Source organism: Papilio xuthus, unplaced genomic scaffold (assembly GCF_000836235.2).
Source record: "Papilio xuthus unplaced genomic scaffold, Pxut_1.1 DF825752.1, whole genome shotgun sequence".
Lineage (NCBI taxonomy): Eukaryota > Metazoa > Arthropoda > Insecta > Lepidoptera > Papilionidae > Papilio > Papilio xuthus.
Genome location: NW_013532897.1, coordinates 1,009,616 through 1,025,095, shown reverse-complemented (window position 1 = coordinate 1,025,095; position 15,480 = coordinate 1,009,616). Strand labels below are relative to the sequence as shown.

Sequence of the window (15,480 nt, the reverse complement as noted above, 5' to 3'; positions counted from 1 at the left end):
CCGCTACCCACAATTGTATTACAGGAAAAGGGGAAAGTTTCACCCGCACATACAATTTGTATGTTTTGTGTCGCTCGTCTCCATGTACGCGGATTTCGTTAATTAAAATTTTCTTTCATTCGCTTCTTTTGTACATTTTAATAAGACAAGAAGCACTTTAAACGTAATTTTAATGACTTATTTTCTATCTCAGGGGGATCATATTATAAGAAACTGTTCTCTTAATTTGTTTTGAAGTATTTATAATGAATATAATATAAAAATAGTAGAAATCACCAAAGTTATCTAATACAAGTTTATAATGTAGTGAGCATCGAATATCAGTTAACTATGAATCTGCACGTTTGTTTGTCTTAATTAACCGCTATGATTAACGCGTTCAATTCCAAACAATCCCCGGCTATAATCTTTAATGTAATGTTGACTCAGGGAGGGGGGGGCGCGTTTGTTTTAGTTCGTATTACAAATGTATTCTGTACGTAATATATAAATAAGATTTACTTACAGACATACAAATATATCATTTCATATAACTCTTTTTGCATACAGCTTATTTAAACGATTATGGTATATATGTGTAATATACAAATAGGCATATAAGAGTTGCTATATCATAGTATATGTTGTTCTACGATGCGGGCTCGGTGTCCGATTGTGTTGGGAAAACAGAAAAAGTGCGAAGTGAATTTTTTGTAGTTTCTGCGAGCTCCGTATCGCTGCTACCAATTTTGTTGATCACTTCTCTCCTGTCTTTTACATCTTTTAGAATGAATAAAAAACTTATTGATTATTGTAATTAGTTACATCGAAAAGATATAATTTAATAATTAATACAACAAAAAAGGAAGATGTAATCGAATATCCAATAACTATAAATACAAACTCTTTGTTTTCTATTCGATTAACCAAACAAAAGGCATCAAACCACTTGCCCTAAAAAACGTAATTCGAAATTCAATTTATGGATAATAAAAAAAGATAAATAGCCAACTTCTCTGCGTCGTTCATTGTGAACTGTGAAAGAGTATACAGTGAAGTAGGTCGTCCATAGAAAAACTGCACAAAAAGCACACGATTCATGCGTTTGAAACGACGACAGCACGCGTGCCAGCCAATGGAGCCCCCGGAGCCCTACGGAGCTTGCACAATGCCGCCCCGGCTCATTCAACAATTACCGTGAAATAAACAAAAACCTACTTAATACACTCCAAGACCGACTCTTATTCCGTTCCGTCCCATTTCTATTGTTAATTTTGTATCATTTTCGGCAGAATAATTTTAATCTACTTTCTTACATTCGAGAGAATTTCATTTTTGTTAACAATATTATAATTTTAACAAAAAATTCAAAGTCCGCTTCTGTAAAATCTATACAGGTTGGGTCTTAATTACAAATTCCTCTTTTTGCTGAGTTTCTGCTGAGCTCAGCATAATACAAGTTTAATGACTTGAATAAACGCAAGCATTTTCTTATTTCTTTTTTGCTAATAAATGTTAATGAGAGTAACATTACAAGTTTTAGATTATTTAAGTGCATACAATTTTAATTGTAAATAATATTTATAGATTGCACGAAGCAAAAATAATGAATAATTAAAAAATCATTTTAAAAACTTATCAATAACAATACATGTAAAGAGATATAACTGTTAATGAATACGCATACTAATGAGGAAAGTGTATGATGAGCTTTCTGCCAATTACATTTCAAACAATTGCGTTTGTTTGAACAAAGTTGTTCACTAAGCCGAGGCAGAGCAACGCAGAGCAATAGCAATAGCCAATTGTGTATATAATACAACTGTTTAATTGTGTCTGTTTATGTAGGCTTATCTGTAACTGAGCGGGCGCGCCCTTTTGTCCGGATTCGTGTGTGATCATTGTTGTGATACCATATCGTTGTGTCCTCTCCCCCGAACCTCCCCGACTCTGTCGCACCGTGATCCACCAGATTACCGGCGCGGAGGAATCTGGACTTCAGTTACACTTCGTTAATCCCATTGTTATTGCCTAGACCGGCCTTTAGCGATACAATGAATAAATAACACAATGACTATACCTTTAATTACAAATAATTTAGTTTTATGACTAGTTTATGATACATGTAAAATGAACGATTTTTCCAGCATAAGTAGGATAACTATATTGGGTTTTTAGTATTGAAAATTTACAGGGATAACCGATTCTAAACCGCTAGTTAAAACAGTCAAAATATATCGTATATGACCGGAGTAACGGGACGAGAACAAGTTTTAATGAATGGTGACACAGAGAATGATGCAGAAAGGGAGATAGGATTTTTCCGTTTGCAGCGCACTGTTCTGCGCGAGGTGCAGCCGAGACCCGCCCAGCTTCGCAACAACGCGCCCGCATCAACAGACGTTCGCGGAGTGCGCTATTTAGAATTTTTATTTTTATTTACATACCAGCATAACCTTTGACAGAAAATATATTCCATCAATTTCTTCAATATCGACTTTTCATTGGTTTTCATTGTTTTATTTGCCTCGCTGTAAGTACCTTGATATATAATGACAGTAAATATGCGCTTTGAGAACTCACAAAGTCAAAAGGCAACGCAAATATGAATTCAATATTATCACGTAAAAATATCTTTGAGTAAAAAAAGCTTACATTATAAAGTGTCACTAAACTTTTCAAAAGATATCTACATTCATATTCATACAATCATCAAAAGGAAGCCTATTTCATTTCCATCGTAATTTATTTAATGAAAATTAATAAAAAGCAGAATGTACTTACGAAGCAGTTTATCTTACGGCGACACAAACTTTTACTTAAAAGCTTTATGTAAATGTGAATAATTCCGTTGCTTTTATATTCCAAATTCAAAAGTTTCCGTTTTTTCTTCACAACTTATAATAAGATAAGTACCGGCTCGGCTTAATTTTAACTTGCCAATACGAATACTAAATGTCTCTGAATAATTTCAAGTATAAATCAATGATTATTAAATATTATTTGAGTTTGCCACTTTTCTTTAAAGAAGACAAATTCATAATTAAATAAAAGTTGAAAATTAAATCGTACGACGTACACTTTAACTCTTCTTGTATTTGCATTAAAGATAAAAACAATTTCATTTTTTTCAACCGCCCATTTGAATATACAAACTATAATATGATATTTTTTTATAAAAAAGAAGAAATCGTGGAAAAGTAAAACAGAAAAGCATAAATGAAGCTTTCTCTGCCTTCCGTGTGGAAATACAAAAAAAAGTTTTGATCAATTAAACTGAACTTTGAGAGCTTTATGTAAATCCGAAAGAATTTTTTTTAACTTTTAATTTAAGCGTTTGCAAATTTTCTTTCGAAAAAGTTTTAATGAGATAAATGATTCTATAGTCGTGTTAGATATAATGAATTACAAAGGCCCATGTTTGTTACTTCTGTAGTAATTGTATGTTAAAAATGAATACATAAAAACCTGAGATTTTTTTAAATTAGTTTTGTTTATCATGTATAGATTTATCAACCTTTTATTTTATGCGAATTATAACAAAGTTGCCTAATTAGGGATGATTAAATCTATCATATAATTTTGATTTATTTAACTATGTCGATTGCCAAGTGAATTGTACGTACAATATTCTAACTCTTCCGCCATAGACCTTAAGTGTATAATGTGAACGGAATCCGCTTTGTTTGTGCTTATAGCAATATCACGCCGTTACTTATTGTTTAATTTGGCGGCAGCGGCAGTAGTTTGCGAGTTCAATTACAATTAATCCATATTTACAGTGCGCGCTAAGCCGTGTTTACTCGATGAGCTCTGTTTACAGAGACGGGATTACTCTCTACCTACGCTGTAATATCCGCAGACTAGCGCACCCATACATAATGAAATATTAATAACTTACCTCACACATCTTAACACACTTGTGGTGGATTTAATAATGTTATGTTCCGTTAACGAACATTATAAGTGCGCAATTTTATCAGTCTTTAAGAGTTAACATGCGTTAGGCGAGAGTCGTAACTTTTCCTTACAACGCATTATACTCGTCAACTGAGTCCCATCACTGCGCTTGCTTTACATCGACCGATCGTTTCTATCAATCGGTAACCAGTATGCGAACTCTCCGCCTGCTGTATAACGACAAAGTTTTCGACTAATGAAACTGCGCCCTAACATTTTAAAGATACTGTGATGTCTAATCACTAGCCATGACATCGGTGGATTTTATTTCTTCTCGTCTTTGGACTTGATGTTTGATATTAAAACATTCAACAGTGTTATCATAAATTTGAAATATTTTTTTTTCAGAATACGTTACATGAGACGAACAAAATTCAAGATTATGTTTCAGTACAAGAAGACAGTTCTGTTCTAGATCTAGGTTTAAGAAATAAAACAATAATTTGAGGATATACTTTATTTGATCTAAATCGACAGAAAACAGATTCAGAAATTAAAATATTCTTAAACCTAAGTCAAGCGCTTATAAAATAAATTCGAAAACATTGTTTTAAAAAAATCATATGGCACCAATTTTTTTTAAAGTAATACTTTAAGGAACATATAAAAAGTCTTGTCTTTGAGCCCAAAAATATTTGTGCTCTTTTTTAATATTCGGTTGAATTAAATTCAACTTATAAATATATTCACTGGCAACACAATACAAATGTATAAATGCAAAAAATGGCACGTAAATATGTACGTTGTTGTGTGACACTTGCAGTGATGTTGCTGTCTCTCTTTTATCAAAGAGAAGGAATGTGACGACAATATACATTGGAATTTGAATAAGCGAGAGTGGAAGGGAGCGCGATATATTTCTCGCTGATGAAGGTGGTGTTGTCTGAACCGTACAATCACTTTCTCTCGCTTATCCAGATTCGACTGTAATTAAACACAAGTACCAGTACAGTGGAGTTTTAAGGCTAAAATTACAACACGTACATCTCTCGCAAATCTGCGACACTAATTTGAGATCAAAAATTCAAATAAACAAATATAATATGTTGAGAATTTAACAAACAACTCAGTCATTGTATTTATGTTTGTTAGACAAAGATCGATAATTTACTGTTATATACTTTCTCAAAAGAAAAAACAATTCAGAATCAAAAATGAATAAGAATAAAATATATAGAATATGTTTATCCTACACACACATATATATAATAACCACTTGAGTGGAGAAAAGAGAGAGACAATTTGGGAATGTCAAGTTCCTACTCTAATTGGCTAAACGGACGAATATAATTTAGTATAATTTTCATTTAGAACAATCCGTTATTTTTTAGTATCGGTGGTTTGTATCTTTGGCAATTGTTCATCATATTTGTATGCAACAATACAAATATCCAATGAGATGTTGCGGAGCGCAGATGTGGTGCAGGCATGGTGCAGGCATGGTGCAGGCGTGATGCTGCACAACCAACTGTTGGCTTCACAACACTCGTCTACACAACTATATAACATTAACAATAGACATTTAGAGGATAGTATAAGAGTACGATAGCGAACATCGATTGAAATCCTAGTTTCAGAGATGAAAGGTAAGATGATGTTTGTTTATGCGGTGTTGTTCTGCTCGTGCTGCAGCAGCTGCGCCAAGTTGCCGATGTCCATCTCGTGGACGTGCTTCCCCGAGAAGTGCACGTAGTCGTGAGGCTTGGCGTCCACCGCGCGCTTGTGAACTGTAGCGAAAATACTTATTAGTTGAGACACTGTTGTCGCATTAATTGAATGTGATGGGTATGTTGTGTGTACCGAGACGGGTGTGGTCCTGCTGCAGGCGGTAGGTGGGGCGGGTGCGGCAGGCGGCGGGCAGGCCGGGCAGCGCGGAGAGGTCGTGCAGCGCGGGCAGCATGGCGCGCAGGCCGGAACGCACGCGCGTCACGTCGAACTCGCCGCCGCTCTCGATGCTGGCGATGAACGCGTCCGGCACCAGCACCGACTCCAGGTCCAGGTCCGTGATGAAGCAGCGCTCCTCGTCCACGATGTCTGGTGGACAAACACATTCATTTCATTGGTCACCTTTGTTCATTACAGTTATATTTTGCTTCTCTCTCATTATCTGATAGACTCACTGGTGAAGTTGTTGGTGAAGTCGTGTATGAAGTTGACTTGGTGTCCGTTGTTGTAGACGGAGATCTTCTCGGTCATGCCGTCGCGGTCGATGTCGAGCTCCTCACGCAGCACGCTGAGGAGTTGCTCGGCGGTGGCCGCGTCGCTGGTGCTCACCACGTGCAGCTCGGGTTCCGACGACCAGCGCAGCGGCATCACGCGGAAATTTTTCTCAATCAGGCGCCCCTGATTCTGTAATGATAGCAATGATCCATGTTACGAACCAAAACTGATGGGAAGTCAGGATGTAGCTTACATTAATGTAATTAGGTTTTAGAGCTGTAAAATTCATCAGTAAATATTACATACCTATTTTATAATGAAATCTATATTTACCTTGAAATCGATGGGGATAGTGCAGTATCCCTGGTAACGGCGCACGGAAGTGGTCTTAACGAACTGGCGATAGATGAGTACGCTCATGGCCACAAACATGAGGACCAGCATGGATATGTTTACTAAGTGGAATATCATGACCGCAAAGCGGCGCAGCGGCCCGGGCACCCGGTACCGCCGCGGCTCGGGTGACTCCGATAGCGGCGGCACCGCTACTTTAGCCTACACAAAAATAAAACAAATAAAAGATTCGCCAGTTTTTAAGATAAACCCCGACTAAATGTATTTGTGTGCCCATAGATATGTATTTACCATCATAAATAGAAAATGTATGCTATAATGTTTTATTATTTAGTAATTGTTTTATCGTTTTCATTTCATTTAAGATTCAGCATTCATTAACTCATTCTTTCATCTTCATATCTTCTTTTATCAGTTTCTATAAAATATCACCATAGCTCATAAATAATCAATAACTGCGCTAACTGCGATGTAGGTCAAACGGACATCTTGCTTATCAATTTATGTTATTGATTTTCACCTGCATTGAATAAGTACCACTTGACTTTGGAATGGATTTATAAAAATTATTGCGAACATTGTAATTCTCAAAGCTTATCGGACTTCAACAATAGATTTCCAAATCATGTTTTAAATGTATTGTAAAATTGGTTTCGGTAAATATTAAAACATACTGCGCACTTACCTCGGGACAGGCAACTTCTTCAACCAACTGTAGTTTGCCGATATCAGTTTGATTTAGTATTATACAACCCTTTGGAAATACAGTCATGGTTATTATTTTTGTATTTTTTCTTGAAAAGAATTATTTATGATACCGTAATTATCACACAGCGCAGAAACCACTTCAATCAATACCGCTCGAAGTATGAAGTTAGCTCAAGATTTTGACGGAAGAATGACTCGCCCAATCTGGCCCAATCGCCGTAATCGATTTAACATCAGCTAACTTCACTCCGATACCTTCCATTCCTGTGGTGGAAGAAAATCTTTAGATTTTTTTTTATATATCTTAAAATAAAAATTGCGTCGTATTTTTCTTATAAGTAATAAAATGGCACAGTTTTTATTAACCTTATTAAAATAAAAACAATTAAAAATATCTGTAACGTTTTCTAAATGCGCTGTTTGTAATTTTTGAGATATTTATTACATTTTAAGTAAAACGAATGCACAATTAACTCTTACTGATTTTATTTACAAGCGATAAAATTTTATTGAAAATCTGAGATTTTGAATCACATCTAAAAATTATAAACCTAGGAAATTGCTTTGATGCCACCTCGTCAGTTTCTGAGTCTGCAGTCTGCAGGATAAAAATAAAATTTAGTCACTTGTCTGTGGTTTAGAAATTAGAAAAAAGTAAAGAAAAGAGAATTCAATTCAAGGTGGACGGAAAACGGTTTTCTGTTGTAGAATATTCTTTATAAAAGAGGTTAATGAATCATCAACGTCTAGGGTGTGCTTAAAACATGTTCGATTAGTTTGTTACAATTTTGTTTTAAGTTGATTCTTTGTTTAATTGTGTGTTACGTCTGAACGTTAGTTCATCAAACTTACGAGCACAATAAAATGGCGACCGACCCGATGAAAAACCGCATGCATGTCTTCAAGAACACAGGAAAAGATGTTGATGTAAGTAGATTCAATGTTATCACGAGTAATATACGAATATACTGTAATAAATGCCTTTACAAAATTTAATTGTCACATGGTAAATTTTAGGAAATGCGGAGGCGGAGGAATGAAGTGACAGTAGAACTACGGAAAAATAAAAGAGAGGAAACTCTCCAGAAACGTAGAAATGTCCCCATCAGTGATTCAACAGATGAAGACGAAGTGGAACGACCTACAAATATCGAAGAGCTAGTGATCAACGCGGCAAAAGCTGACAACATCGAAATACAACTGGCCGCGGTGCAACAATGTAGAAAGTTATTGTCTTCGGACAAAAACCCTCCCATAGACGAACTCATCGCAGCCGGCATTCTTCCCATCTTAGTTCAGTGCCTTTCCCGAGCGGATAATCCTACTCTACAATTCGAGGCCGCTTGGGCTCTAACAAATATAGCATCGGGCACCTCAGCACAGACCAACAAGGTGGTTCATGCTGGTGCCGTCCCATTATTCCTTCAATTACTTATGTCGCCACATGAAAACGTGTGTGAACAAGCAGTGTGGGCGTTAGGTAACATAATTGGAGATGGCCCAATGTTGAGAGACTTGGTGGTGGAGCTTGGAGTAGTGAAACCGCTGCTCAGTTTCATCAAACCAAATATCCCTGTATCATTTCTGCGTAATGTGACTTGGGTCATTGTAAACCTGTGCAGAAATAAGGATCCACCACCTACAGTTAAGACTATTCAGGAAATTCTTCCAGCCCTTAATGTGCTTATTACACATTCAGATATAAATGTAAGTAAAATTTCCAGTTCTAGAAAGTTCTACAAAGTAATTACTTTACACAAGAAACACATCTATAAAATAATTTCCAACAGATAAATCATAAAATTTTGAAAAATGCTGTAAAAAATTGTATTTTTCGAATGTTTATATACCCAGAAGCTTGAAAAGTGTAAAAGCTTATAATTATTTGATGAAAAATGGTTAATATGTAGTTTCATACATATGGAAGATTCAAATCAGTATATCTTATGAAGAAATTTGGCTTAAAAATATCTAAGAAGTGATAACGGTTACCTTATTGACATGAAATAAAACCGCATTAGCCCAAGACATGAGTCAAAATTCCCTAATATTATTTATTTTTAAATTTACAATAAAAATAAAACTAGTGCTGAAACAATAAAACGAAAAATGAACATTTGTAAGCACACACACACACAGTGCTCATTTATGGTAACTAGAGGAGTCTTATTACTTAGGGTTTGATCATAATTCATAGTCAAGGATTTTTATTAAAATAGTTTTATGTACTTCTCGGCACAAATTTTAACTCTTATACTTTCATGTTTATCCTTTCACATCCTTTCTTATAATTGAGTATAAAGTGTCCGCTTCATACAATAACATAATGATGTTTGGTACTTATAATATACATTGGATCTTGTGACATTCAATCACATCTTATTTTTGATTGCTAACCTACAACAGCCAAATTATGTCGACTTTACATTCTATTAATATGACAACTTTTATCTTTGCAGATTTTAGTTGACACAGTATGGGCCATAAGTTACCTAACAGATGGAGGCAATGAACAGATCCAAATGGTAATCGACTCCGGCATAGTGCCCAAGCTAATCCCCCTATTGTCTCACAAGGAGATGAAGGCTCAAACGGCCGCACTCCGAGCGGTTGGCAACATTGTGACTGGCACCGATGAGCAGACTCAAGTGGTACTAAACTGTGATGCCCTGTCACACTTCCCTGCGTTGTTGTCACACTCGGTAAGTAATTGTAATGTACATGATATTTGAAAATCTTACCAGTTTATGGTATTTTATGTAATCAGCTGTTAATTTCAACATTTAATATAATTTGTAAGAAAGATAGTTTTGTAAACTATTATATACATTTGGTCTGCAGTTGTTTTTATTTGTTGTTTCTTGATCATATAAATGTAATAGTTTCACCTTAGTTCTTCAGGGATGTGTTGGCAACTCAACCCATTTTTAAGTTGTAATTGAATCAAAAAACTAGAGATTTCATTTTATTATGAGATTAAGAATCCATGTCTCATATTCAAAAAAGATTGATCTTGTTTTAATGCAATGATTTTCATTTGTATATAAATTGTTGCATTGACAGAAAGAGAAGATATGCAAGGAAGCGGTGTGGTTCCTGTCAAACGTGACTGCGGGCAACAAGCAGCAGGTGCAGGCGGTGATCGACGCGGGTCTGCTGCCCAAGATCGTGGAGAACCTGGGCAAGGGCGAGTTCCAGACGCAGAAGGAGGCGGCCTGGGCCGTCAGCAACCTGAGCATCAGCGGCACCAAGGACCAGGTGGCGGCGCTCATCAACTGCGGCGTCATCCCGCCCTTCTGCAATCTACTCAGCTGCAAGGACACACAAGTTATCAGCGTGAGTGATAGTACCGCTTGGTCCCAGATGGAACATTGGAAATGTTGATTCTTGTAATATGTTGGAATAATGCAACCGAGATGTCAAGTGTGCAAAATCAGAAAACTTAATTTTTAATTTAGTTTTAGTGGTATTTTGAAACTAAACCAATAATAGGTACTTACTTGTATATTACTCGGCTACTAAAATGTTATGTACAAATAATAAATATGTAAAATGTGTTAAATTTAACTGTGAGATGAAATTGTGGTGAACAGGTGGTGCTGGACGGGCTGAGCAACATGCTGAAGATGGCCGGAGATAACGTGGAGCAGGTGGCCAACATGATCGAGGAGTGCGGCGGCATCGATAAGATCGAGCAGCTGCAGGGACACGAGAAGATGGAGATATACAAGATGGCGTATGACATCATCGAGCAGTACTTCGCCGGAGAGGTGGGTGACAGTTTCATATGCGTTGTGACAGTTGTGTGGGGTGGGGTGTGAGTGAGAAGGTCTCGTGTTGTGTGCAGGAGGAGGACGCGAGCCTGGCGCCGGCGGCGGCGGACGCGAGCTTCCAGTTCGAGGCGGGAGCGGGGGCGGGAGCGGGAGCGGGCGCGCCGCACGCCGGCTTCCACTTCTGAGCGAGCCGCGTCTTGTGATACTTGTGAACTCTGATGTGATCTTTGGAAATTCTATTCTTTTTCACGATTGTGTTGATTTTATATATATCGTATGGATGACGACATTGTGAATAGCTTTAATGTAATGCGACGGCGGCTGATGTAATCCGCTTACAGATTGTACGGCTTTTTTAATATAACATAGTGGTTATGTTTCGACTTTTAACCTCTCACCTCCCCCCCCCCTGAACCCTGACCCCCTGACCCCCGCCGGCACCCGGGCCGCGGACACGCGCCGAGGAATTATGTTGTGAGCCCGGTTGTATCTTTATAATATACCAATAAAACTGTCCAATACGAACCAAGCATTTTATTTATCATTCAAAGTTATGATGCGAGTCAGTTAAGCTTTGGGGTATAGAAAGGGAAGGACGTCGTAGTCGGTTGCGACGGGATCTTCCAGTTTGCTCGCAGAATCGCTGGCTACTTTCTGAAATAAAATTAATGTAATGAATCCCACATGTTCCATCATATAGCTCTGAATACATTACCGGCTGCAGCGGACGTAAAGCCGTCTTCGACTACTGTGTTGTACAGACAACCTTGTGTTCGCACGCGTAGCACCTCGCGTTGCTGTAGGAGAGCTGCGATGTGTCGGCGGAGGCCTGCGAGCCCCGCGCGCCTGCACGCCGCGCCCCCCGCGCCCCCGACACCTCGTGGTACCGCCCCACTTTGTTCTGAAAGCTATGCAACAAAACTAACGCCCGTCCTATTCTCCATAATACATTTTATGTTACAAATGTTGTCAAATTATAACGTAGCAACAATTAAGCTAGTATTACACGTGATCAGAACGATGAGAGTTAGTAATAAAACAATAGCAGTGACTGGCATTACTTGGGCGGCGGTTTGTGCCAGCGGTTGTCGAGGCGGGTGGTTGCCATGACGACGGCGAGCCGCTGCAGCAGCGTGAAGTTGTCGCGCACGACGCGCGCGCTCCGCTCCGCCTCGCAGCGCTCGCGGCGCAGCTTGCGCGCGACGTGCGGCCGCGCACACGGCGCCCTACTGTCTATCTCCGGCAACGCCGACTTCACCTGACACACGCAGACACAACATTGTTAACCGTGGTTTTCTGTCACCAAAATCTTCATTTAAACACATTTTTATCTCTATTTTGTCAAAGATAGGCATGACGATATGATTTATGCAGAGATTTCAGTCCCAGAAACCTAAGATAAGTGAGATATCACTAAGAAACACGATAGCAGATTACCTTGTTTTATTATTCTTCTTATAGTGAAAATAAAATACAACAACCTTACCGCTCTTTCTGGTCATTCACTCATTCCTATGAATAAAAACACCGCTAACGTTTTCATAAAATTAGCTTTAATGGACGAGTATTCTCTTCCCGTCGAAATACGATACAAAAACTCTTTTTGTTATTTCTTTGTAAATGTGCTAACCTTCAATCGGTGATCCTTGTAGCGGCGATCTTCCCACGGTTGTATCAACAGTTTATCTCTGCGAGACAACATTTCTTCTTAGTATCTAAAGCTAAACTGCTCTTCCTGTGTGTTATTTGATCAATACATATTCGTGTTGCTAAGGGACGCAACGTAACGAAGACAAAACACCTTTCTTTCGATTCGCCATTCGTTTTGAATGCAATCTAATCTTTTGCTTCGTAAAATGCTAGTTGTTTGCTTTCCGTAAATAGACATCGGGGAAAATGTTATGATGAAAACACATTTAGCAAATGAATAAATAAATTATAATTGTTAAATATTAGACTGCACGTACAACAGTATCAATATCATGCTCGTTACATACAGACAATATACAATTGAAAATCTTACAACACTTGGTTACAGTACAAAATACAAAACAAATATCCTTTGAGCAATATAAAAGTAAAAAATAAAACAAATCACTCTAAAGCTAGACGTATTCCACTAATGTACATCTGCTTACATCAGGCTGCATCTCATACGTATTGTTTTACATTTACATATAGTATATATATATCTATGTATGTACTATATACAAATGCTTGCGATATTCAAATCTGTTACGTAACGTGGGAATGTGAGTCAGCAGCTTGTTGTATGTTTTGGCAATGTTTATATTCATAAAGCTATGCGATCGAACTGACAATTTTATATATAATAAATGCTTTGTACAATTTCCATCATGAGGTTATCCAACATAAATATTTTTACACAATTATTACAGACAAAGACCCAAATATATAGATAACTCTTTTCCAGACAAATACTTAGAAAGAGTTGATGTAATTGATTTACTAAAAGAATTCACAAAACAGAATCGTTATTAGTTGAATCAATGTAACATTAATATGTGCAATGCAAATTACATGTTGATAGAATTATCTTCAAGTATTTAGATCTTTGTTCAAAGTTCAAATAAATTCCAAGACGTTGTTACTGCACGCGGTACTAACTTATTTGTGCACACCGTTGTTGCGGCGATACAAAAATGTATATAATCGTTTTCTAGGAAGACGTCCTTTTGGCTCGACTCCGTCGCCAAATCATCGAATACAACGCCTTACTTTATCGAAACTGAAAACATTCAAACCGTATGACTAAAAAGTAACACAATACAATGTACCTAATACACATGTAGTTACGATCGACTTTGCCTCGCATATAATCTAGTTACAATATTGAGTATAAAACGTATTAAATACATCAAAAAGATCTAGCAAATGACCGGCCGCGTAGCCTCGCAGTCGCGGAACATCGTCGCCGGCCTCTTATTTATATCGATTGAAAACATCAAACGAGAACCGAGTCATATCACATGTGATTCATTATCAACATTCACAAGGATGTTTCTCCCGCACAACTCGGAATATTAACATCAAACAAATGACGTCTTCACGTGGTAACTCCCACCAGGGAAAAACACCCTTAACGAACTATTATCCAGTGAATGCTACCCTTAACGCTATATTCCTCGTACAAATCTACACTTGGTGCATCAAAACTTATATCGCTCGAGTGTCGAAAACAAAAGTTTATAGAAAAATAAATTGTCCCGTTTAATTTCAATACTTTTAGGAGTGTCATTTACAAAAGTCCGTACGAATCGTCCTAAAAAGCTGGACACACTAGCGGATACTGTAGAAGGCAATCACTTGAGACGGTTCCTTGTGAGTAAAAGCGCGAGGATAATACGTACACAAACTAAATATTAGGCTTATGGCCGTAAGCCACACTGTCTACGAACTAAATCGTATTAAAAATAAAATACTGGGAACGTCCGCGTCGCAATTTGTATTCATTTAATATAATATTTAATTCTATTCGTAAATATGCGTGCGAGCGATGTGGAAAGCTGCCGTGGGGTTGTCACAACACAACGTTACAGTGTGAACAGCGAGGCGGAGTGATGCCGGCGCATTGACTAGCGGCCGTCACTCAGCGGAAACCGGCGCCGGGAGATTCCTGCCAACGACCACTATTTCTACAGGGTGCTCACTTTTATTTTACACAACTCACTTTCACCATTTTCTCTTATGTATTCGAATGCATTAACAATGTCATATAAACGATAATATTATAAACTTCGGCACTCATTACATTCACTTCTTCACAATTATTGTTGTTCCAATTATCTAGCGCCCTGTATAAACTAGTGACGTACCGTTCACGAATGGGATATCTAATTCGTTGTTTAAATTCACTAGAATTCGATACAAATGAAGTCGTGCGAGCTCCATCCATCCATACATCCCTCTGTCGACTGTCTCTCGATGTCTCCACTCCGCGGTTTTCCCTGAAATGACTTAAGATACAAACTTACCTAGCGCAACATCACATCGTACCCTATGCAACTTGTGTATCACACGTGCACGTGCACGCGCACGCGCACGCGAGCTTTACACTATACAGGCCTTAGGTACCCGATCGATTCACATTCCATCTACCCACGATCGACTTATGTCATTAAACTATATAAAAAATCTTTTTTTTTTATCAATTACACTACATTACTTATATATGACTTAAGAAATAATATGATATAGAAATGGCTCTTATACTTGAACTATAGTATTGAATGCGATAAGAAGCCAATTTTTGGTTTATTATAGATATAGTAAGGTGTGCGGCGGCGCGTGCGCACGTCCGCCGCGCCGCACGGCCGAACTGCGAATGCCCAAAAGTAACGCGATAACCGCCTGAACAGTGGACATAACATATTCAGCATTTGTTCTCAAATTCCTCAGAATCCGAGACAATCAATTTATCTAATAAATTTTATTTCAGTAAATCAGTGATGGAATCCTTTGCTGCCCCTTTCAGTTCGATTCCCCTGCACCAATGATGGAAGCGGTTTTAATTACTTTTCATACA

General features: G+C 37.8%; 3 protein-coding genes across 3 annotated transcripts; 1 reads left to right on the top strand and 2 right to left on the bottom strand.

Moving 5' to 3' along the window:
* Positions 1-4,901: 4,901 nt before the first annotated feature.
* On the bottom strand, positions 4,902-7,346 carry LOC106125905 (uncharacterized). Its single transcript, XM_013323325.1, has 5 exons — positions 7,139-7,346; positions 6,433-6,654; positions 6,060-6,288; positions 5,740-5,973; positions 4,902-5,666 (listed from the first exon to the last, which is right to left on the bottom strand). The coding sequence occupies exons 1-5, from the start codon at positions 7,223-7,225 to the stop codon at positions 5,542-5,544; spliced, it is 897 nt and encodes a 298-aa protein (XP_013178779.1). The 5' UTR covers positions 7,226-7,346; the 3' UTR covers positions 4,902-5,541.
* A 440-nt stretch (positions 7,347-7,786) lies between these two features.
* Positions 7,787-11,459, top strand: Kap-alpha3 (karyopherin alpha3). The gene is made up of 6 exons (XM_013323304.1): positions 7,787-8,088; positions 8,179-8,868; positions 9,621-9,863; positions 10,225-10,497; positions 10,755-10,931; positions 11,009-11,459. The coding sequence occupies exons 1-6, from the start codon at positions 8,026-8,028 to the stop codon at positions 11,117-11,119; spliced, it is 1,557 nt and encodes a 518-aa protein (XP_013178758.1). The 5' UTR covers positions 7,787-8,025; the 3' UTR covers positions 11,120-11,459.
* Positions 11,460-11,485: 26 nt separating this feature from the next.
* Positions 11,486-12,747, bottom strand: LOC106125893 (uncharacterized). The gene is made up of 4 exons (XM_013323306.1): positions 12,565-12,747; positions 11,996-12,192; positions 11,701-11,842; positions 11,486-11,588 (listed from the first exon to the last, which is right to left on the bottom strand). Exons 1-4 carry the CDS (start codon positions 12,634-12,636, stop codon positions 11,502-11,504), a joined length of 498 nt encoding a protein of 165 aa, XP_013178760.1. The 5' UTR covers positions 12,637-12,747; the 3' UTR covers positions 11,486-11,501.
* Between the last annotated feature and the right edge of the window lie 2,733 nt (positions 12,748-15,480).